We start from the raw sequence: 25,313 nt of genomic DNA, 5'->3' as shown, positions 1-25,313 counted from the left end.
GTTCAGTGTCCAACTTTGGCTCAGGTCATGATCTCATGGTTTGTGAGTTTGAGGGCTGCATTGGGCTCTCCACTCTCAGCACAGGGCCTGCTTTGGATCCTCTGTCTCTCTCTCTGCCCCTCTTCTGCTCGCATTCTCTTTCTCTCTCAAAAAATAAACATTAAAAAAAATTTTTTAAAGACTACCAGTGTGCAGTATAGTAGCTGCCCCAGAACTAGGGCAAAAACAAAAACAAAAACAGAGTTGTTTATAATTGCCTTTTGTTTTCCTGAAATTGTGTGACACGTGAGCATACTAAGTGGAAAACCTACTTATGTCATGAAATCATTGACATATCTTTCAATCTTTTGGCACAGGTATTAGATTCATGAAACTTCTTTGGATAGCTCTTTCCCTATCTTTGGATAGCTATCTTTCTTTGGATAGCTCATATCCATGGAATGTATATTTCCATGAAATATACATTCATGAATTCATGTATATTTAATAGCTTTAAATTTGAAATAATTGCTTAATGTACCTAGGATGACAGCTCCGTGTATAGCAGGTATACTTTCATGATAAACGACTTCACAATAAAAAATTCTGAGAACAGAATGAGTGATTGGTTAGAAAATTCCAAATTCACAGCAATTACTAGAAAGACCAAGGATGAAGAGAACAGACTTTTATTTCTATTTGTAAATGAAATCCATGCACAAAATTTGACATCAGGTCAGGAAAAGGACAAACCCCAGAAACTTAAGAGGTAGTTTATAGTTTTTTCTTCTTTTTTTATCTTTTATTTGGTCCTTTCCTCTAGAAGGGTATAATTTGATCGCATCTTTTATATGCTATTAAGTGTTAGTTGTAAAAAAGAAGTATTACTGATTTATGTCTTTTTAATGAAAAATCCAGGGCACACCTCCCCTCACCCAGATGTTTATGACAATCACATATGACCTCTAGCATACACTGCTGTAGAAAGAGAACAATTATTTTACAAATGCCGGAAGGGTCTCCGGTTGTGAATTCTTCATTTTAGGTTATTTTAAAAGTGCCTGATAGGCACGAACACTTTCTACTTTCCTCATTATCTATTACATAGTCAAGGCTTATCCTTGGAATCCGGAATCTGATGAAGCCTAGGTTACAGGAAGATTTTTCCTATCTATTACATTTGTATTTTACGCATGTATTCTGCTGAGCTTTGGTTTAAGGCTTTCGCACATGCAAATCTACTTTCTAGGGGTTCTCTTCAATGTGGATTTTGTAATGATTAGTAAGGGATGACCTGTGGTTGAAGAGTTTCCCACATGTGTTACATTCATAGGGTTTCTCTCCAGTATGAATTCTCTGATGGGCAATCCGTGATGAGCTCTGTCTGAAAGTTTTCCCACATGTGTTACATTTAAAGGGCTTCTCTCCCGTATGAATCCTGCGATGCTGAATAAGAGCTGAACTTTGGCCAAAAGATATACCACATTCCTCACATCGATACGGTTTCTCTCCTGTGTGAATTCTCTGGTGGTTACTAAGGGATGAGTTACACCTGAACGTTTTCCCACACTCGTTGCATTTATAGGGTCTTTCTCCAGTGTGCATTCTCTGATGTTGAATGAGGGCTGAACTCTGCCTGAAGGCTTTCCCACACACTTTACATTTACACGGTTTCTCTCCAGTGTGAATTCTTTCATGGATGATCAGCGTTGAGTGGGAACTTAAGGCTTTACCACATTCATTACAGTTATAAAACTTCTCACCAGTATGAATTATTCGGTGTCTGTTCAGTCGAGAAATCGAAGTAAAACCTTTTCCACATTCGTTGCATCGATAGGGCTTTTCTCCAGTGTGAATTCTTTCATGCTGAATAAGAGATGCGCTCTGACTGAAGGCTCTCCCGCATTCACTACACTTAAAAGGTTTCTCTCCTGTGTGAATCCTCTGATGATAACGAAGGGATGAACTAGACTTGAAGGTGTTGCCACATTCATTGCATAAATAGGACTTCTTTCTGAGGTGAATTCTCTGACATCCAGGAAGGCCGGATGCCTTCCTACCCGGATTATATTTATGGGGATTTTCTCGAGCGTGGATTTTTTGATGTATAAAAAGGCCAGATCTCTTGCTGAAGGATTTACCACACTCTTTACATCTATAGGATTTCTCCACAGTATGGGTTCTTAGGTGTTTATAAAGAGATGTACTAAGAGTGAAGGCTTTCCCACATTCTTTACACACATAGGGCTTCTCTCCAGTATGAGTTATTTGATGTTGAATGAGAGCTGAACTTTGGTTAAAGGCTTTTGAACATTCTTTACATTTAAATAATTTCTCTCCACTGTGGTTTTTCTCATGCTTGCGAAGGGATGAAGTGTTAATGAAGGTTTTTTCACATATACTACATTTATAGCGTTTCTCTGCTGTGTTGATTTTTGGCTGATTAAGTAAATACGGATTCTGTTTGAAGCAGTTTCCTTGTATTTCACATTTTGGTGGTGTTTCTTCTCTGGGGACCATCTGTTGCTTAACAAGGACTGACTTTGGACTGAAGTTTTGGCCAAATTCAGCATTTTTATGGCTTTTTTCTACAGCAAGGATTTTTTTGTGGGTGACTAAAATTGTCTGGACACTTTCTTTTTTCTCTTGCCTTTTCTCTACTCTGTATTCATAAATGCAGGGTTTTTCTGATTTAAAGTCCCAGGGTCCATTCCTTTTGGATCTTCTCATTATCAGCTCTTGGAAGGAAGAATCTTGTGTTTGAGTTGACTTCGTGGTTTTGTGACTGCCCTTCCACCCTGGAGGGGAAGAAAAAACTAAAGATGTTTTTTGTGATACAGTATTTGGTTACTGAGACCAACTGTAGAGAATAAATAAGTATTGATGGTATTTAAATAAGGTCTTGGTATCTGGCCAAACATAAGAGGAAAACATAAGAAGAGGAAAACGTTAAGATTTAAGCAATACAGAAAAAGAATCAATGGGAACTGAAGTACTAGTGTGGAGAAAAGAATAAAACAAACCTATTTAAAGAAGGTGAGTGTAGGAGTGACCAGGGGAGCATGAGTTCAGAAAGGTAGTCTGGGATCAGAGTCCAAAGCCATGAAAGACTCCAAAATTATTTTCATAACCTTTCTCTTCATTGTGCGTAATCTATATCTGTAGTCCTTTCTACTTTCCCTCATGCCAAATTCCTTTGTATACTTCAGATTCAGTTCAGAAGTTAACGGAGTCCTTTCTTGACTGAGTTTCCACACTCCATTCCCCTTATTATAGCATTTACCACAGGATTTAAAAATATGTATTCTATACCTCTTTATTTTTTTAATGTTTAATTTTGAGAGAGACAGAGCGTGAGCAGGGGAGGGGCAGAGAGAGAAGGAGACACAGAATCCGAATCAGGCTCTAGACTCTGAGCTGTCAGCACAGAGCCCGACATGGGGCTTGAACCCATGAACCATGAGCTCATGACCTGAGCCGAAGTCAGACACTTAACCAACTGAGCCACCCAGGAGCCCTTATTATTACATACCTTTGTATTAGATATAATTATATATCTACCTACAGCTAAATATAAGACTTTCTTTTCTACCATAAGTGTTCTCTGCAACAAGCAGATTAACATGCCCAATTATAGAAACTCCTGATGGCATCTGAATTATATAAGAAATGTTGCTAATTTTCCTTAATTACTTACATATTCCTGATTTGAACAATGTCAAATATTCTCAATTCCTTATCTCTCTCTCTCTCTCTCTCTCTCTCTCTCTCTCTCTCTCTCTGACACACACACACACACACACACACACACATGATTCAAGCACTTGAAGTTACCTTCCCGGACAGGACATTACATGGGTGATGGGAGTTCATCAATGGGTGATTACACTCATGGCCAGTCCAAATAGGAACATGTTATAGTTAATCCAGAGGTGCCAGAGATAGGCATGATGCCAAAAAGGTGTGTGAAGCTGGGAAGGCAGCCTTGCTCATGCATCAAGCAAAAGAGGCTACGCAGACAGTGTAGAAAAGAGTCAAAGATAAACAAGGCAGGTATAAATATAAAAAGGTAAAAGAGACCTAACGTGCTAAAGTGGTGAAAACAAAACAAAACAAAACAGAATTGAACTCAACAAATCTTAAAATTGGGAGAGGATGCAGTTGAGAATATTAAATTTTGCCAGGGGAATGGCTGTGCATTTAGTTTGGCATCTTCTCCTGGGCTAGAGGTAACTATTTAAAAGGCTCCTATGGGGAATTCCCTTGTACTCTTGGTGGGAATGCAAACTGGTGCAGCCACTCTGGAAAACCGTGTGGAGGTTCCTCAAAAAATTAAAAATAGAACTACCCTACAACCCAGCAATGGCACTACTAGGAATTTATCCAAAGGATACAGGAGTGCTGATTCGTAAGGGCACATGCACCCCAATGTTTATAGCAGCACTATCAACAATAGCCAAATTATGGAAAGAGCTCAAATGTCCATCAACAGATGAATAGATAAAGAAGATGTGGTTTATATATACAATGAAAAAGAATGAAATCTTTTTATTACTCGGCAATGAAAAAGAATGAAACCTTGCCATTCGCAACAATGTGGCTGGAACTGGAGGGTATTAACGCTAAGTGAAGTAAGTCAGATAGAGAGAGACAGATATCCTATGTTTTCACTTGTATGTGGAATGAGAAACTTAACAGAAGACCATGGGGGAAGGGAAGGAAAAAATAAGTTACAAACAGGGAGGCAAACCATAAGAGACTCTTAAATACAGAAAACAAACTGAGGGTTGATGGGGGAGGGAAAATGGGTGATGGGCATTGAGGAGGGTACTTGTTGGGATGAGCACTGGGTGTTGTAAGTGATGAATCATGGGAATCTACTCCCGAAGCCAAGACTACACTGTATACACTGTATGTTAGCCAACTTGACAATTAAAAAAAAAAAAAAAATCCTTTGCATCTCACTGTGTCTGAGATTCCTATCTGACATTCCCTTTCTCACCTGTGTACAAATTCTCTCTGCTTGGTGAACATAGTATATTCTGCTTTTTCTTTTTTACTAGTTAAAAAAAATTTTTTTTTTTAACAGTTATTTATTATTGAGAGACAGGGAGAGACAGAGCATGAGCAGGGGAGGGGCAAAGAGAGGAGGAGACATAGAATCCGAAGCAGGCTCCAGGCTCCGAGCTGTCAGCTCAGAGCCTGACGTGGGGCTTGAACCCATGAACCGTGAAATAGTGACCTGAGTCGAAGTCGGATGCTTAACTGACTGAGCCACCCAGGTGCCCCTCTTTTCTACTAGTTTTACTTCTCAGTCTCCTTCATGAATAACTTTTTCTGTTCCCTTTTTAATATTTGGTATCCCCTAGGGTTTGGAATCCGCCCCCCCCCCCCACCACTCTGCACAACCTTCTTGATGAATTTTACCTGCACTCGTGTCTTTATTATTTATTGTAAGGGAAAGAGGAGCATTTTTACTTTTTGCCAACACCTTCCTCATCCCTTCTCCAACTCAGTCTTGCTAACTTAAGACTGGAGCCCTGAGCACTGGGTCAGATGCCTAAATGGTATTTTGTTTCTCATGTCTCACTGTTTGTGCCATGGTCTCCTAGTCTTCTGGCCTCAAGTCTTGGTATCTAGTAATTTAATCTCCATGCCGTAGCCAGAGTAATCTTTTTAAAATCCACATTTTAGCATGCTGCCAACTTCCTTAAGATCCTCCAAATTTATCTTCAACAATTCACATGTGAGGTTGAGTATCTAATACTTGGTGGGGCCTAAGTGGAGGCAGGGAGGAGAGAAATCACTCGGGAGGCTGCTGTAGTTAGGCAGCTGAGCAAGGGGATAGAGGAGGCACAGATAATGCAGCAGGATTATCATTTCAGGAACTGGTAGCAGGACCAGGCTTGCTGATGGATAATGTGTGGGGTGCAGAACAGGAATGAAGCAGCTAAGAGATTATGCCTAGGTTTCTGGCTTGAAAACGATGAATGCTGCACAAACTACCAGAAGACCAGGAGAGGGGCAGGTCTGAGGGGGCCTTCTATTTCAGATGTGTGTGTTGTGGCTGAGATGCTTTCACAGACCCTGAAGGAAGATGCTGAGGCATTCAGTTGTTATGTATTTTGGAGCCTGAAGAAAAGGTCAGAGCTAGTCAGGTATTTGGGAGTCCTCCATAGATAAATTTTACTTAAAGCTGAAGAACTGAAAAGTCACTTAGGCATGGCAACATTAGAAGTCAAGAAAAGGAGGAAAATCAGATGCCAGAGGAAGAAAGTACTTCAGGAAGGAGTATGTGAGCAACTCTGGCAAATAATGTGGGGACTATAAACTTAACCCTGCTTGTGCCAAGATGGAAACAGTATGGGATTTAGTGACCATGCTTTTCGTGGATAGCGAGGAAGAAAGCCCCACTGGGGTGTACACAGGAAACAAAGGGAAGTGATAAAATAGAAACATCAAGTAGAGAAATGCTCTTGAAATGTCTTGTTTAAAGCCGAACAAGAAATTGGACATGGGATGGATGGATTTATTGACTTATTTTTTAGAGAGAGAGGGCATGTGAGTGGGGAGAGGGGCAGAGGGAGGGAGGAGGAGAGAAGGAAGGGGAGAGAGGGTGAGAGTGAGAGTGAGAGTGAGAGAGAGAGAGAGAGAGAGAGAGAGAGAATCCCAAGCAGGCACCACGCTCACCATGGAGCCAGACACGGGGCTTGACTGCACAACCCTGGGATCATAACCTGAGCCAAAATCAAGAGTCGGATGCTCAACTGACTGAGCCACCCAGGCGCCTCATTTATCAAAAAGTTAAAAAGCACCTATAATATACCTCTATCCTAGGCACTGGTGATCCATAAGACATCCCAGATCCAGTAATGAAAAGAAACAGTTCAGGAGTTCCCAGTTTGGTATTAGAGACAAAGAAGAAATAGGATATCACATCATGTGATAATTTCTATGACAAAATTACAAGGTAGAAATGGACATGAATGTGAGCTTAGAGCACCACCCAAACTACCCTTAGTGGAGGGTGCCAGTAGGGAAGGGGTACAGGTGGTGGTTAGTTTTTTGGCAGAAACATATAAGATGGGATTTTAAAGGCTTAGATATAGGCTGGATAGTGTGAGGCCTAAAGCACCATCAAAATCTTTGAACTCAAACCAGCTTTCCAGACTTTGTTCCCACCTTATCCTGTAGGTGAACAGATTCAAAGTTATTTCTTTTTCTTTTTACTTTTTTAAATGTTTATATGAGAGTGAGCTCAGAGGGGGAGGGACAGAGAGAGAGAGGGAGACACAGAATCCAAAGCAAGCTCCAGACTCTGAGCTGCGAGCTGTCAGCAGAGTTTGACATGGGGCTGGAACCCACAAGCAGTGAGTTCATGACCTGAGACAAAGTTGGATGCCTAACCGACTGAACCACCCAGGCTCCCCCAGATTCAAAGTTATTCCTATAAAAACATCATATGCACTGCAGTCTCAGAGACTTTCTACTAAAATCCAAGCACTGAGGGAACTACATGCCAGGAATTATACAGAACACCATGACGGGGTAGTATACACATCTGCACACCTCCACCATGTCTGTGTTGGTGAAAAAGAAATGCTGTTCTCAAAATTTTGTTGCTAATTCTAACTTTTAAAGCTTTTTATTATGGAGAATGTTCAACATATACAAAAAGTAGAGCGAACTGTACAGTGAATTTCCAAGCTGGCTTCAACCATCACCAATGCTGTTTCATCTACTGCCTTGTTAGGAGTTGAACTGTGTCCCCCAAAAGGATAGGCTGAAGTCCTAACTTTCAGTAACTCAGAGTGTGACCTTATTTGGAAACTGTCTTTGAAGAGTTAATCAAGTTAAGATGCGATCACTGAGTCCTCATCTGGTATAACTGGTGTCCTTATAAAAGGGAAGTGTGGACATAGGCATGCACAGAGAAAAGACCGTGTGAAAGCACAAAGGAAGAACACCAAGTGACAAGAGAAGCAGAAACCAGAGTGGCACAGCTGTAAACCAAGGAACAAGGATTTTGGGCCACCCCCAGAAGCAAGGAAGGAATGTACCAGAGTCTCAGGGGGAGCGCGGCCACGTCAATACCTCGACTTTGGATTTCTAGCCTCAAGAACTGTGAGACACTAAATCTCTGGTGAAGCCACGCAGTGTGGGATTCTTAGAGCAGGCTGAACACAGTACTGCACACCCCTACATCTCTTCCAGTGTGTTGCGGGGGGACCAGGTAGGTCCCAGATACTCTATCATTTCACCCATCCTATGTCAGAACATGCTTCTCAAAGATAAGAACTCTACTTGTAAACATAACCACTTATGCTTACTGAGATCGGGAAACTGAAGGGACCCCATTAAGGACTGCCTTTTTTTTCCTGCCTCTATTCTTGCCATGACCTGCACCCCCGCCTTACGTGTGCCTTAATGTATGTCCTCCTTGTAAAGGTCAAGGAGTTAATACTATCTTTGGAGTCTTCCAGCACAACAAGTAACTTCTCAGGAGAGATGGGGCAGAGTCCTTAGGTACTTTAAAGACCACTGACTTGAGACACCTTGACCCAAGACTCCTGGCTCCAGGGAATAAGTGACTCACAGAGGGCACTTGAGCACTTGTCCTTGTTTCGACCAGTTCCTGGCTGCCTAAAAGCACGCACACGCCAGACCACTGTCCTTAGTAGAAGCCTTGCACCCCAAGCAAAGATGAGACACTCTTCTTCCCTGAGTCTCCCAGACGCTCTGTATCTGTGCGCTCTCTGTATCTTCAATAACTTTTGCTCTCACTTCCTCTTTGCTTGAGTTTGATTTCTATCTTGTGTGAAGCCAACAACCCTCTTGGTCCCACAGGACCACCTCTGGGTCCTCAGATCTGCCCTACCTATTGTTTGAAGTTATTATTGCCTATAAGCTAACTAAAAGCTGTGCACTAATTCCCGTGGGGGGAGAGGGGCAGTTCCCACACTACCAACAAGCAACAACCTAGGAATTCAACTCAATTCAACGAGCTACCTGGAGACAGCATCAGACCCTACAGGTTGAGGGCTCAGTCCTACAAGACTGTCCCCTGACCCCTTCACATACCAGTTGCAAGTCCAAATTTTCATCTGTGCTTCTGATCAATGGGCTATAAATTGGGAGGTTCCCACAACCCCCTCCTTAGTTTTAATTGCCTAGCATGGCTCCCAGAACTCAAATATTTCACTTACTAGATCACTCGTTTATTACAAAAGGATGTCACTCAGGAAAAGCCAGATGAGAGATGCATAAGGCAGTATTCAGGGGAAAGAGAGAGAAGCTTCCATGCCCTGAGTGCACCACTGTTCCTAAATCTCCAAATGTTCACCAACCAGGAAGCTCTCTGAACTCTGTCCTTTTGGGTTTTTATGGAGACTTTGTTACAAAGCCACAATTGATTAAATCATTGAATCATTGGCCGTTGCAATTGATTTGACCTCCAGTCCTCTCCCCTCCCCGGAGGTCAGGGAGACGAGACTGAAAATGCCAACCCTCTAATCACAGCTGGCTCTCCTGGCAACCAGAGCCCATTCTTAGGTGGGGTCCCAAAGTCACCTCACCAACATAACAAGTGATCATTATTGCTCTCATCAATAGGAAATTCCAAGAGTTTTGGGAGCTCTGTGCCAGAAACAGGGAGGAAGACCAAATATATATTGTTATAATTTAAAATATCACACCTAGAAATCATTAAGGATGTTTATTCAAACTGCTGTGATAGGGGCGCCTGGGTGGCTAAATTGGTTACGTGTCCGACTTCAGCTCAGGTCATGATCTCACAGTTTGTGAGTTTGAGCCCCGCGTTGGGCTCTATGCTGACAGCTCAGAGCCTGGAGCCTGCTTGGGATTCTGTGTCTCCCTCTCTCTCTGCCCCTCTCCAGCTTGCACTCTGTCTCTCTCTCTCAAAAAAAATAAAAAAAAAAACTTTTTTTAAAATTCTAAGTTCTCTTCATCCTTTCTTCTTTTTTGCCTTCACCTTATAGATAATCGCTTTTATTGATCTGCTTTTACTTTTTTTATTTTTGGTGGGGGAGGGTGGGGAAGGGGCATTTCCCTCCTTTTATTTTTTATTTATTTTTAATGTTTATTTTTGAGAGAGAGAGACAGAGCGCGAATGGAGGAGGGACAGAGAGGGAGACCCAAAATCCGAAGCAGGCTCCAGGCTCTGAGCTGCCAGCACAGAGCCTGACACGGGGCTCAAACCCACAAACCGAGAGATCATGACCTAAGCCGAAGTTGGATGCTCAGCTGACTGAGCCGCCCAGGTGCCCCGCTTTTCCCTCCTTAAAAAAAAGCTAATCAAATAGACACTTCTGTTTTGGTGTCTCCTTCTTCCTTAGCTAAAAGTACTATTTTCTACACTTCCTACACTTTCCCCCACTTCTTAATAAATTGTGGAGATCACCCCAAAGTGGAATTTACGGAAGTCTTCCTCACAGAAGTCTGTGTGAATGTGCCACAGTTTATTCAACCAGATTGCTGTGAAGGACATTTGGGCTCTCACTGTAATACATCACGGACTTTACACGGGTAGGTGGTAAAGGTACAGCTTTACAGCTTTAAAGTGATACCCATCATGCGAATCAGCAATCATACCACCTATCAAATCGCAGTCCAAACTAGACCTGCTGGGCCAACATCATCCAGAGCTACTCCCCGGAACGAGGAAGCCCTCTATGTGCTGCCATGGAGGGTTTCAATACACATCAGGTGAAAAGGGCAAAATAATGTGTGCTGTGTGCTCTAACCAGAGTGGACAAAGGAAAACGGAAGTATACGGAGAAATGTCTGTTTATATGCACAGGAGGGCTCTTTCAATGCTGTTGCTATCTCTTCTTCAAATCTGATCTTCTACAGTATCTTGCACCTGTTCACTTCCTCCTGCCCATCACCCCTCAGGGGCTCTGTTCTGGCTTCTGTCCTCACCGCCACCCGCGCTAAGGCAGCCATGACCTCCTTGTGGTTGAGACAAAATGTTCTCTGCAGTTCCCACCTAACTTACTTCTCAGCAGTGTATGACAGTGACCCCTTGTTTTCCTGGAGACGCTCTCTTCCTAAGCTACACATTCCAGCCTCAGTCTCCTTTGTGTACTTGTTGTCCTAGTGATGTTCAATCCTTGGGAGTTCCTCAGGGCTTAGTCCTTGGACCTCAATTCTCCCTGCTCTGCACCCTTTCCACAGGCCAGCTTCCATTCCAAATATATACGCTAAGCAAGACTTCTGCTCTCTACACCCAATTATACAGGAGCCCACTGAACATAGTAACTTAGAGGGTTCAAAGACTCCTCAAATTCAGCATGCCTACAACTGAATTCGTGATCACTCCCTCCAAGCTGTATAAACCCTTGTCTCTGTAATCAAAACTGTTAAGAGGCATCCTTAACCCCTCTCCCGCAGCTAATCAATTTCCAAGACTTGTTCATTCTACCATCTAAATGGGTCTCACACTCCTCTACTTCTCCCCACCTCTACTGTTACCAACCTGCTGTAAGCCTTGACCTCAAGGACACCAGGTCTCCTAATTTTTCCTTCTGCAGGATACCTACATTTGTCTTCCCTGTGGGCCCATTTCTCTCCACCTGGCCATGAAATGCCAGAGTTCCTCGAGATTGAGTTCTGGGCCCTTTCTTGCTCTTACTGTACTCTGCACCCAGTCCATAGACTAATTCAAACTCACCCACTGTTTCAATTACCCAGTAACGACCAGGATTTCCCAAATTTACATTTCACACCCAGTCTATATTTTGAGGGGTAGTACTCCAAATCTAACAGGTTATTTGACCTCTCCCCTGGGATAACTGGGTCAATCAAAAGCAACTTAATTCATCCAAAACCTTATTTCTACCACCCCCCAAATCTGATCTCCTTGTAGGGTCACTATCTCAGTGAATGAAATCATTACCCATCCCAGAAAGAGCCACAAACCAAGCTCCCCTGATAACCCACTTCCTTTGTCTTCATATCGAATCCATCTCCAAGCCCTGCTTCTCTTATCTCCCAAGTGTCTCTGAGATTCGCTCACTTCTTTGTGTCTCCATAATCACCAGCCTAGCTGAGTCATTCACGTATTCATTAACTGGAAGCCTACTCTGACCGACACTGTTTTCAGTACTGGGGAAATGGCAGCAAATCAGACAATCCCGCCTGAGGGAGTTGATAGTCCAGAGAAGGGATAATGAATGAATTATGTACTATCATGCCATGAGAAGCACCCTGAGGAAAACAGAGCATGGTGAGGGGGATACAGGATGTGGAGGGAGGGCAACAAGAATTGAGCTGGATCTATTCAAGAAAGTACCACCTCAAGGAAGTGTCAGTGGGCTTGTGGACATCAGGAAGAAGACTGGGGAGGGAAAAACAAGTGCAGAGTCCCCGGGGTGGGAGTCTGCCTGGCCTGCCTGACCCTGCAGGGTGGCCACAGTGATTACAGTCCTCAGATGAAGGGCAGAGCAGAAGGAGGGGAAGGTGAAGAGACAGCCAGGGCTAGACCATGTAGGCTCCAGATGCCACTCTGGGGACTCTGGATTGTGCTCCATGTGATGGAAGCCATGAGCAGTTTGTGCATGAGAGTGAGATGACCTGACATTTTTACATTTTTTTTTTTTTTAACATTTATTTATTCTTGAGAGAGAGAGAGGCAGAGCATGAGCAGGGGAGGGGCAGAGCGAGAGAGGGACACAGGATCTAAAGCAGGCTCCAGGCTCAGAGCTGTCAGTACAGAGCTGGACACAGGGCTCGAACCCACAAGCTGTGAGATCATGACCTAAGACAAAGTTGGACACTCAACTGACTGAGCCAGCCAGCTGCCCCATAATTTACCTTTTAATAGAGCATTCTGGCAGCTACAAGAACAGATGCTGGTGGCAGTAGGGAGGTACAGGGCCATGCAGGGGTCTTGTTGGGGAGTGAAAGGGACAAGGACAAGACTGACCTGAACATACTGGACATGGCTCCAGAGCACCTGGGCTCTGCTTTTACCTCTTAAGAGATTCACTCTTTAAACCACTACCTGCTGGGTCACTAGGCTGCTAAGGGCAGCACTTTCGTGCAAATTAGAAGACCCCTGCCCCCTGTGCAGGGGCAGTCCTAGCACAGCTTGGTGGGTGGAAGGCAACTCCCAGGTGGCCCCCTGGCTGACCACGTGGCCCAGGTTCAGTCCACCCTACAAGGCTTCTTGCGTTCAGATAACAAAGAAAGAGAAAATGACGGAGAAAGAAGAACATATTTTCATTGGAGGTAATTGTTTACCTAGATCATTCTTGCATTTTTAAAAATATTTATTTTGAGAAAGAGTGAGCAGGGGAGGGGCAGAGAGAGAGAGACAATCCCAAGCAGGCTCCCTACTCAGCAAGGAGCCCCATGCAGGGCTCGATCTCACAACCACGATATCAGGACCTGAGCTGAAATCAGGAGCCAGTCACTCAACCAACTGAACCACCCAGGTACCCCTCCCTGCATTTTTTGAATTTTAGATTTCAAGAATAGTTTGACTTTTGGGTGTAAAGCAAACTCATGATGTGTATCACCTTATTACAACTCTTCCAGAAGAGCACAACCTCAGTGATTACAGTTTAGGCTCATAGACTCAGAAGAGACACACACCCTGCGTGCCATCTCCTTCCATCTCTCAAGTTAAAGCCTACATACCTGGGATGACAGTTCGTTTTTGTTTTTTTGTTTTGTTTTTCCTATTTGTGAATAGTATTGAAATAAAAGTAATTTTTTTTAAAAGAGGATATTTGGAGGCAGTTAGAGGTTCTAGGAGTCCTACCCCGGGAGCACGGGCTTTTCCATCACTGGCTGCCCAAGGGGAAGGTTTTGGTTTGGGTCTAGAGTGAATAAGCCGAGGCACTCCCATGAACACCGGCTCCCTCACCCGTGCTCGCAGGGGAGTGAGCTGCCCTTGGGAGGGGAAGCTGCTCTGAGGTCCCCTCAGTCCAGGCAGATGGAGCCCCCCAACCCCCCAGGGGTACAGGACAGACACAGCCACATGCCCGGACTCCCAGGGTGGCCCATGTGACTTCCACCTCTGAGGGAAGAGAGGGAGTTCATTCCATCCAGAGACACCCACATACTGGTCAGCTGTGATGTCCTTATGTCCGTCCGACGTCCACCCACGGTCTACCCACGTCCCACCCAGGGACGTCTCCCCAGAATGGAGGAGGAGGCTGACCGGACTCCTCCCCACCACCCGGTGGCCCCAGAGCCTCAGGACAGCTTTGGACTCTAGTCACACAATCTATTCCCCTTAACTGAACGAATACTCACTTCACTCAGATTCATTAATGGATCAGAGGCTCCTGAGGTCAGGGCAAAGGGAGCCCTGCTCTTCCTCTGACCTTCCATGCCAGACCCGGCTCACACCCAACAGAGGGACTGAGGACCCTCCTCAACCCCACCTGGTTCCCTGATGGCCTGCATTCTCTGATCACTTCGTGGTGGCCTCTACCAGCTTCCACAGAACTCTGATTCCATAAGTCAGTGTTAAAAAAAAAAAAAAAAAAAAAGAAATCCGGGGGCTCCTGGGTGGCTCAATTGGTTAAACATCTGGTTAAATATCTGACTTGGGCTCAGGTCATGATCTCACGGTTGGTGGGTTCGAGCCCTGAGTGGGGCTCTGTGCTGACAGCTTGGAGCCTGGAGCCTGCTTCGGGTTCTGTCTCTCTCTCAATCTCTCTCTCTCTCTCTCTGCCCCTCCCTCACACACTCTCTGTCTCCCTCAAATAAATAAATGCTAAAAAAACCAAAAAACAAAAACCAAAAAACAAAGGTAGTTCCCATATCAAAAACCTCAACTTACTGTAGGAATAAAGCTACCGGGGCCTGGGGGCTGGGGAATGCATCTGCCCATCCCACGGGTCCTCTGTGGGGCCCACAGCGTGGGGGGCCGTCACTGACTCGTGTGGACCTGAGGACAGCCGGGACCAGTCCCCACTTCCATGCCAACAGGCTCCCTGTCTGCTGCAGGCTGATCTCTGCAGAGGGTAAACCCGGGTCCGTGGCCAGGTACTTCCGACTCCTCATGCACTGTGCATGGCTCTCGGACACAGTCCAAATCCTGTGTCCGGGCTTCCCTGGCTCAGTGGGACCTGGTCCCTGCTGCTCTCTCCTGGCTCCCATCAGCACCTGCTGGCTTTCTTTGTCTGCACAAACACACATGCCCTTTTCTGTGCCTGGACTATTTCTCTGCATCCTCAGATCCCACCTTCCTACCCCACCACCCGGTGGCTCAGTCTTTGGGTGGCTCAGTCAGTTGGGCGTCCGACTTTGGCCCAGGTCATGATCTCACGGTTTGTGGGTTCAAGCCCCACGTCAGGCTCTGTGCTGACAGCTCAGAGCCTGGAGCCTGCTTTGAATTCTGTGTCTTCTCTCTGCCCTTCCCTACTCATGCTCTGTCTCTATCTGTCTCTCAAAAATAAACATTGAAAAAAAATTTAAAAAAATAAACTCCAATTATTACCACATTGGCCCCCTGAACTTAGGAACTAAACTAAAAGATTCTGCCTGCCTGCCTGCTTACCTTTTAGAGACAAACTAACTGCTGGAACAGAAAAAGAAACATCTGAGGAGGCTGCCTGAGCAGATCACCTGAGCAGATCAATCCACAGTGCCAGAAATGACCTTGATCTCTCTATGGCGTTAGAATCCCTTTCTCTATATCCATCCCAAGCCCTAATAAAAGCAGCCTTATTTCCCTTGTTCCTGGAGATGTGGCTTTGTAAATTATTTTCCACAATCTCCTTGCTTCTACAAATAAAGCTGACCCTGTGAGATATTACCACCTGGTGTAGTCTGTCTACACCTCACCAAGTAGTCGGCCCACTTTGGTTCAGTAACAAAATTGCATAAGGACTCCATGAATATATTCTCTGTGAAATATTCAGGTTCCACATAAATAAAGCCCTCTTTCATCCTGCCCATTCTTGATCCCTACCCCTGCCCCCATTCTCGATTCCGTTCCAAGTAGGACTACTGTTACCAGCTAAGGTGTGTCCCCTAACCTTTCTCTCTGCACTTCCACGCATATTATACATACAAACAGCCTCGTAATTTTCCTTAAACACAAATGGGGGCACATCACCATCATGCTTTGTGACCTGCCCTGGAGCTCTGGCCATACCAGCGTGCTCTTGTCTGACATGGCGCTCCATGCCAGGGCAAGGGACTTGCCACAGCTTCTTAAGCCATGCCTTTATTGGAAGACCTCTACATGTTTCAGATTTAGGCCAATTTTTCTAAAACACCAAGACCATATCATTCTCCTGCTTAAAATCCTTTCTTTCCATGGGACAGTCCATCTCCAAGAATCTTGTTGAAGCACATTGTAACATGGCCCCTGCTAGCTTTCTGACACCCTTTCCTTTCTCAGCTCCTGGTCTCACATGCATCCCCTGAGCCTCCATCAGAATGAATTCTTTGCCACTCTTCAAATACACTGTTTGCTGACTGAATACCTGATGTGCCGCCCTCCTCTGAGAACAGGAAAGAATAAGAGGAGATCCCAAGAGATTCACTTAGGAAGTGATTCCCGCAGAATAAGAGGAGGCTCCTGTCTGGGGCCTTAGTGTCCCCTCCCGCCACTTCTTGAGGACAGAGAAACTTCCCCAACCAACATCTCCAAGCCCCACCGTCACTTAGTAAACAGACTGCTGCCCAAAGAGGTTCCCGGGCTCCTCCGTCCCAGCCACTCACCTAGAGAGGGGCCTCCAGGACTTTCTTTCTCTACCTTCCAGGGATCTTCTCCTTGCTGCAACAGGGAGATCACTTTTGGTTTGGAAAACAGGAGTCCTGCTCATACACAAACAAAAAGAGAGAGACAAAAAAGACTTGGTTTTGTTTTGACTCAAAGAGGCATCATAGACCTGAGCAGAAAACTCAGGGCATGTTACAAAGAGCTTCTGGGGGTGCTCCAGCTGTGCCCCCACGATGTTGAGGGCATAGTGCGGGGAAAGGCAAGGGACCTGTAGGACATGGCTGTGCAATAGTTGTATGTTAGGGAAACATGATAAATCTGCAGCTTTAATAACATTAGCTTTCCATAGAAAAGGGAATATGTTAGATGTACAGACTAAGTTAATACTTATAAACGTGAGGAGGGCACCTGTTGGGATGAGCACTGGGTATTGTATGGAAACCAATTTGACGATAAATTTCATATTAAAAAAATACTTATAAACAGGTACCTATGGAAAGGATTATGAACAAAGTAGCTTGCTGAAGATGAGGAAACACTGACTCCCTTTCTACGATGGTAGCCGTCAGCAAACTATGGGTCATAGGCCAAGTCTAGACCACTGTTTATTTATGTATGGCCCTCTGAGCATGGTGGTATATGTTACAGAAACCAAATGTAGTTCACAAAGCCTAAAATATCTTCTAGCTGGCCCTCTGCAGAAAAAGCTTGCTGACCCCTAGGAAAGCCAAGCAAGAAAGGTAAATGGTAGGTCCAATGAACAAAGCCCTCTGTTGAGAGGGGTGCAAACAAACCCCAGAACAATCAGTGAAATGACTCCCAAACTGTGAGGAAACTTCTAGTGTGCAATTATAGACCGGGAAGGGGAGGATTATCAATACCACCTCCTTCATTTCCATGTGTGGGGTAATTCCATGCCTATAAGAGGGGAAAATGTGTTTAACATTTATTTATGGTGATCTGACACAAACCTAAGGGTAAAACTCAACTAAAGGTTTTTTGTTTTGTTTTGTTTTTTGAGAGCATGAATGGGGTAGGGGGCAGAGAGAGGGACAGAGAATCCCAAGCAGGCTCCATGCTGAGTGTGGGCTCGATGCCATGACCTGATGATGAAATCATGATCATGACCTGAATCGAAATCAAGAGTTGGGACGTTCAACCGACTGAGCCACCCAGGTGCCCCTCAACTGAAGTTTCTGATGACCCATGCCTTTTATCCAAGGAAGCAGGTGCTGACTTATCCTAATTTCTGAATTTTTTTTTATCTACAAGAGAAAATTTCCTTACCCAATGAGACCAGGTTACTATAGTTCTCCAGCATCACGTCCTGGTACAAGTTTTTCTGAAAAGGACCCAGCTTTCTCCACTCATCCCGTGTAAAGAGCACAGCCACATCCTCAAACGTCAGTGACACCTGTAATGACAAGCCATCCCAGCTCACCTAGGACCTCCCATCATGCAGAGTGAAGAAGGTGGCAGTGGGGGGTAGATGGGCTCCCATGAATGCTCCTGATGTTATTCTGGTTTCTGAAGGTTTCAGGTCATTTGTTTAATGAACAATCGGCCAGTGACCAATATATACTGAAGTGTTCATGAAAGCATGAATTGTTAACCAGTCCCTGTGTTAAACACTGTAAGGAGATGTGGGGAGGAATTAAGGACATTAGTGGGAATGTTAATTAGAATAACATTTCTGATGACAATTTGATAATAGATATTTAAAGACTTAAAATGTGTGGATCTTTTAACTTACCAATTACTATATTTGCATCACAATGAACAGTGTGCAAAAATGCACCTCCAAGGTGTTTATCATGATGTTACTGATAAAATCACTGCAGGCTTAAGTTAGGTTAACTAACTTGAGACGCTATCTTGAAGCCAGAGGACAATAATAATGGACAAATAATAATGGACAATATTATTTATTGAAAGCTTTCTTTGGACCAAGCTCTTCTTAAGAGATTTGTATTAACTTTTAGTGTAAATACTTATCTTTACAACAACCCTATAAAATAGGTACTATATTGCCCCCATCTTACACAAGAAAAAAAAGAAATTTGTCCAAACCAAACAGCTGGTATAGAGGAAGACTCACTCCCCCTGTGTATCGACTCTCAATACTACAATACTGCTTTACTTTTGACACCAGACATGTGTGTTTTCCACACGCCAAGCAATTGTGTGACACCAGCTAGGTGTCTTATGATTTAATTCCATTCTCATGCCATCTACCTGGAGAGAGAGCCCGATTCCACAGGTTAAGGCTCAGTCCCACAAAACTGCCTCAACTTCAGATGCCAATCCCAAGTCCAGATGGTAACCTGTGCTTCTTACCAAATGGCTATAAATTGCACAGGTTTCCACCACCCCCCTCCTCAGGTTTAATTAACTCGCTCAAGTGGTAAATGCAGGGAAAGTGCCACAATGCAGGAAAACATTTACTTAATAGATTATTGGTTTATTCCAAAAGGATATTATTGAGAACAGATCCGGGAAAGAGGTGAAAGGTATGCGGGAAGGGTGTAGAGCTTCCACGCCCTCCCTGGATGCACCACTCTCCCCACCGACAACTCTTCACCAACCCAGAAGCTCTTCAAACCATGTCCTGTGTTCTTATGGCCGCTTCATTACATAGGCACAATGGATCAAATCACTGGCCATTACATAGGCATGAATGGCCCCAGGCTGGGGTAGAGAGCCTGAAAGATCAAACCCTCTAATCAAGGTTGGTTCCCCTGATTAGACTGGATCCTTAGGGGCTTTTCAAAAGTCACCTCATTCATATCAACTTTGGCTTGGTTGAAATGACTTGTTATCAGTAACAAAACACAGCAATTTCATCTTTATTGCTCTGAAGTTATTTCAAGAATAAAAACCAACTATTATTCATCATTTAGCTTCCAAACCCTTATAATCTCCTATGTGCCAGGAACAGGAACGAAGACCAAATATATATTTCATACTATGAATCACAATATCACAGCTGGTCACGGGTAGAGGTAAAACTGCAATTTGGAGGACGTCCAAGGCTCCATTCTTAACCATTCTGCAAAACTGCCTCTCAATGTCTACCTCAAGGGGTTAAGAAATAAATGGGATAATCTATACAACGGAGATGGATGGTGGTGATAGTCGCACAACAATGTGAATGTACTTAATGCCACTGAATTATACATGCAAAAAAAGCTAAGGTGATAATGTCATGTATATTTTATCACAATAAAAAAGCTAAAATGGTAAAACAGATGCATACCTATGTACGTAGGTATTCACACAAAAAGTGAATAGAAAAGGATTCTGATGGACATATACCAAAGGGGTGACAGCAACTATCTCTTAATGCTGGGTTAAGAGTGATTTCACTTTCTTCTTTATGTATATATTTTTTATTTTCTGAAATTTAATTATTTTTTTAAAGTTTATTTATTTTTGAGAGAGAGAAAGAGAGTGCAAGTGAGCGTACAAGCAGGGGAGGGGCAGAGACAGAGAGGGAGACACAAAATCCAAAGCAGGCTCCAGCCTCTGAGCTGTCAGCACAGAGCCCAACGTGGGGCTTGAACTCACAAACTGCAAGATCATGACCTGAGCCGAAGTTGGAGTCTTAACCGACTGAGCCACCCAGGCACGCCTATTCTCTGAAATTTTAAACATGAGCATGCAATACATGTATAATAAGGTAACTTAGAAATAGTTAATATAGATATATAATCTTAGCCCTCATAAGAATTTACGATCCAACTGATAGACCAGAAGAAAACCGTGTGCAATGATTTGCTCAATGAAATTGTGTAGCTGGACAGGCCTGTATGCCGTTTCCCAGTTCAATCCTCATTTTAGAGACGAGAACCAGAAGGTCCTGGGCAGTCAAGACCCAGGTCACGTACTTTCTTAGTAGCAGAGGCAGGACAATAATTCAAGTCTGCCTTTAACCCAGCACTTGGTATATTCTCTCCCTGCTCTTAAACACCCTGTCACTGACTTTTACACACAAGCCCGTGCAGGTGACAAAAGGGTGGCAGGTGAGGTTAGGGAGAATGCCACGAGGATTCACTCACACACAGAGATGGAGAAGATTCTGGCCAAGAGAGCAACATGGCTCCAATGGAATGGAAGAGGAAAGCCTTAGAGAAAAGCAGCCGGAACGTGCAATGGCAGGCCTCGACCCAAAGATCAGACACTAGCGAGTTTCATGGGTCTGAAACACAATGTCACAGTGAAGGGTGGTGACACGGGGGCTGGGTCTGCCCTGAGTTCTGAGAGAGGCACCAGGGGAATGGCTGGACAGTAATGAGCATGAACCCAGAGGCCAGACACACTTGGGTTTGAATTCAGGTCACCGGGCTTCCTTGAGCCTCCATTTCCCCATATGTAAAATGGGGATGATAATTGCTGCGCAGGCAGGAGAGTGAGAACAAAGGCAAAGCCCTCAGGAAGTCCCCCCATGGGACATTAACTGCTACTGTCAGGTGAAGGTGAGTCATGGAAGGACCTGTATCTCCCGGGTCCTGGAAACACTGGATGGCAGTTCCCGTCTGTCAGCACTGATGTTACTACTGCAGTAACATCATCACCTCCTACAGCCGCCACACAGTGACCATCTGCGAGGGCCCGGCCCGATCTAAACACTTTCCATGCACTTGAGTTCACGTGATCCTCTCACCTGCCCTATGAGGTAGGAATGCTTGTGATCCCCACTTTCCAGGTGTGGAAACAGGCACAGAGAGATGGAGCTATTTGTCCAAGGTCCAGAGACAACAACCAAGGAGATGGGTTCAAACCCAGCAGTCTGGCTTAAAAGCCCTACTTGTCAGACACTGGATACCCTGCCTCTCCACTACTGATACCCCACAAAATCCTCCCTGCTGCTTCCTGAGGAGTCTTCTTTCTGCCCTCGCAGTCAAGAGACCTCTCCAACTGTGTCCCCTCCAACATGGCTATTCCTTGTTCATGCACGGGCCTCCCGGGATGGGGTCCCTCCCCCGTTCCACAACATGAAGATGAAAATGGCAGGTCAAGAACAGTTTTCAAGAGAATGCGGAAGCAAGGCACATGATCCACAAGGTTAAGAGGGAGAAAAAACACTATAAATGATGGGTTGGAGAAACCTAGGGAAGGTATAATGGGAAACTCAGGAATGGAAAGAAAAAGCCAAGGGTAGGGAGGGAGACCAGAGTAAGCCAAGGAAGCAGGGCCAGAAAGGAACTGCCAAATGTGCACGTTTGTTTGTTCTGCCCCCACGTGGCATCTTACCTGTCAAGTTAGTAATCATACACTCAATTGAGATTAATGAATAAAAAGTAGTGTCTGTTAGGAAAAGAAAAGAGAAACATTAGACATGCATTGGCAGGGAGGAGGTTAGCATTCCCTACATAATCCACCATCTAACAAGGTGGGCCAGGAAAAAGGGCTTGAGTTCCAGGTCCTGCAGAAGATTGTACTGAGTAGAGAATTTCAGTTTGAGGATTAAAAAAAAAAAACAAAAAAACCTGTTTCTAAATCTTAGGTAGCAATGAACTCACTTGAGACCTTGCTTCCCTCTGTCCAATAGCCATATCTTCTTTCTGGGCTCTTCCCTTAGGATGGGTGGAGTCTCCAGAAGGCAGATCTGAAAGAAGAAAAAGGGAGCCAGGAGGGAGAAGCCCCTTCTGCTTTCAAACCCCCTCAGAATCACCAAATCTGAAATCCTCACACCACCTGAGAATGACCCCATGTGCCCTCAGAGAGGGAAATAAGGAGCTGTGAGCAGACAGGACCAGAGAAGTGCCGGGTCGCTCTGGCTCAGAGAAAAAGGGTGTAGGACTATCAGCAGCCGCAGCGACTCACTGAATCTCACCGCATGCCAGGGACTGCCAACAGTGGTTTAGTCCCGCAGCACAGATGCCATTGTCAGCACCCCCATTCTACAGATCAGGAAATTGAGGGTAGAGCGGGAGCACCTTGCCCCATTTCACACAGTCAGGGAGGGTGCACCGGGATCTATACCACGCGCCTCCAGAACACCTGCCCCAACCTCGCTGCCTGCATGGGACAACTTTTCTCCACCTCAAGCTTTCCCCACCCAACTCCCCTCCTGTCAAGGAATCTCCAGATTTTTGGAGAAAGCTGCTTCGGAAAGGGATGACATCAGTTTTCCTATGGCTGCTATCTTGAGAACAGGCACAGAAACCGAAAACCTCGGTTCCAGTCGAGGATCTGCCGTGGGGGGAAGCGGACAACTCACTTCTGGCGGAAAACGCATCTCTGCGCCCGCCGTCCAGAGGGCAGTGCCGCCGGTGAGGGGCGGAAACACAATTCCTCACGTTCGCTGACAGCCGTCAGCCGGTAGCCGGGCAGGTAGCGTGCCGGGAACCGGTTGGGAAGGAGCGGGAGGGGGGCCTGGGCCAGTGGGGACAAGTGCCCGACCTGCCGCGGTCACGGGCACGACCGCGGGACGGCCGGTGCCGGGCGGGCGGGCACATAGGGGGTGCCCGGCCCCTGTCCCGCCTGCAACCACAAAGGCCCCGCTCGCGCCTCCCGGGCCTGTGCCCCGCGCCCTGGCGCCGCATCCTCCCGAGGCCCGGGTCCTCCCTCCCTCCCTCCCTCCCGCATTCGGCCGACCCTCGGCCGCTCACCTCGCCCTGGCCTCGGAGGTTCCAGGAACCGCGCCTCCCCGGCCGTACGCCGCCGGCGGAGGCTCCGACGCCGCCCCAGCGGAAAGCAGCCCGAGTAGGGGACTTGTCCCCGGGCGATACTGGACCGACTTCAAGCCCCGTAGCTGTTAGCTCTGGCAGCAAATACCCAGAGTCCCGCGCAGGTCCGGAGAGGTGGGGAAGGAGGCGGGTTAGTAATGGCCGCAAAGCTTCTGGGGAATGTAGTCCACGCGAGGACTCATGCATTCTGGGAAGTGTAGTTCTCCGTGTTGGTCGGTGAGGCGGGGCCCAGGCGAGCTTGTCACGTGCCCAGCTCTCACTTCCGGGCTTGGGTTGACACTCCTTGGGCTGCGAGGCCGTGGCTCTGGGTTCCTGGGGAAGGAAACTGAAGTTCGCTGAGAGTGGTGCCTTATGATAGTAAGGCAAGTAGACAACCACAAGAACAAACCTTTTTTCCCTTCATTGATTCAACCAAAGTTATTGTGTTCCTGGTATGTGCCAAATGCCACTGTAAGTGGTTGGAAATATGTCAGTGAACTAAACAAAGTTAATTGCTCTCAGTAACATTTTTGTTTTTTGGTCGGGTGGGGGGCAGGAGGGTGCAGACAGTAAACCATGAATACAATTGTATAGCATTTTAGAAAGTAAGTGTTATGGGAAAAAGCGAAAGAGCAGGTTCAGGTATGTATGGAGTCAGTTATAGGAAAGAATAGGGTCACGGGTACCCCCCTGTGTTAATATAGCAGGAAATGAAATGTTGATAAGATAGAATTAGTATCCTATGAATTTTTGTTCAAGTGTTTTGGCTATAATCAACTCACATGAATAATATGCCAATTTGTAAATAAAAATTCTGAGACAATGGATTGATTGAATCTATAAATTGGGAAAATTGATGGTTTCACATTATTGATTGTCAGAATCCATTACTGTAGTATCATTACCTGTCACAAAAGTTTTGCCCCATTGCAGTGCGTGAGTCAATAGGCCAGCACAAGTCTCTTGGTTGGAGCAAGTTTTCACCACTTCCAGCAAGTAAGCAGACAGGAGGATAAATCTCAAAGCACTGTCTCCCTTTGGGGTTAGTGCAGGAAGCTTTTTATTCAGTGTGCTAGGGGGCAGGGGCAGAGTGCTTGATACATTAGGGAACTTAACACATATTTTGTTAGGCACTTTTGTTCAATTAGAATACCTACCTTGTCAATAGCTTGTCAACATGCTAGTGCAAATGTTGTATGTTTAAAAAAGGCCCAAGACTCTGCCCACAGGAGTACGTCAATGTGGAAATGTTGGGGTTTGGAGCCAATGGCCAAGAAAGAATTCTTGAGATGTCTTAGGTGCAAAAAGGTATTTTTTTGTTTTATTTAAAAAAATTTTTTAAAGATGTTTATTGCATTGTCTGGGTGGCTCAGTTAGTTAAGCATCTGACTTTGGCTCAGGTCATGATCTTACGGTTTGTGAGTTCAAGCCCTGCATCGGGCTCTGTGCTGATGTCTCAGAGCCAGGAGCCTGCTTCAGATTCTGTCTTCCTCCCCCCCCTGCTCCTCCCCCACTTCTGTTCTCTCTCTGTCTCGCAAAATAAATAAACTTAAAAAATAAAAATAAGTTTTTTTAAGTTTATTTTCAGAGAGACAGAGACAATGCAAATTAGGGAGGGGCAAAGAGAGAGGGAGAGGGAGACACCCAATCTGACAGAGGCTCCAAGCTCTGAGCTCTCCACACAGAGAGCTCTTCTCTGTGTGGAGAGCTCAGAGCCCAATGTGGGTCTCAAGCCCAGGAACCATGAGATCATGACCTGAGCTGAAGTCAGAGGCTCAACCGACTGAGCCACCCATTTGCCCCCAAAATGTAGTTTTATTAAAGCATGGAATAGAACCTATGGGCAGAAAGCTGCACTGGGGTTGTGACAGGTGACTGATTATATACTTTCAAGTTGGGAGGGGGTCAGGGATAGAGTAAGTCTGTAAGGAATTTTGGAAGCAAGGTTTCCAGGT

General features: G+C 45.3%; 1 protein-coding gene across 2 annotated transcripts; it reads right to left on the bottom strand.

Annotated features, from left to right (window-relative positions):
* Positions 1 to 1,188: 1,188 nt before the first annotated feature.
* On the bottom strand, positions 1,189 to 23,504 carry LOC125935376 (zinc finger protein 354A). 2 transcript variants are annotated; one of them, XM_049649017.1, is made up of 5 exons: positions 23,302 to 23,504; positions 22,210 to 22,295; positions 17,975 to 18,101; positions 16,687 to 16,782; positions 1,189 to 2,777 (listed from the first exon to the last, which is right to left on the bottom strand). In XM_049649017.1, exons 2-5 carry the CDS (start codon positions 22,240 to 22,242, stop codon positions 1,225 to 1,227), a joined length of 1,809 nt encoding a protein of 602 aa, XP_049504974.1. In that variant the 5' UTR covers positions 22,243 to 22,295; positions 23,302 to 23,504; the 3' UTR covers positions 1,189 to 1,224. The 2 variants fall into 2 exon arrangements, with proteins under 2 accessions (XP_049504974.1, XP_049504973.1); XM_049649016.1 differs by lacking the exon at positions 23,302 to 23,504 and having other exon boundaries at positions 22,210 to 23,280.
* Between the last annotated feature and the right edge of the window lie 1,809 nt (positions 23,505 to 25,313).

Source organism: Panthera uncia (genome assembly GCF_023721935.1).
Source record: "Panthera uncia isolate 11264 chromosome A1 unlocalized genomic scaffold, Puncia_PCG_1.0 HiC_scaffold_17, whole genome shotgun sequence".
Lineage (NCBI taxonomy): Eukaryota > Metazoa > Chordata > Mammalia > Carnivora > Felidae > Panthera > Panthera uncia.
This window is presented reverse-complemented; position numbering and strand designations above follow the sequence as displayed.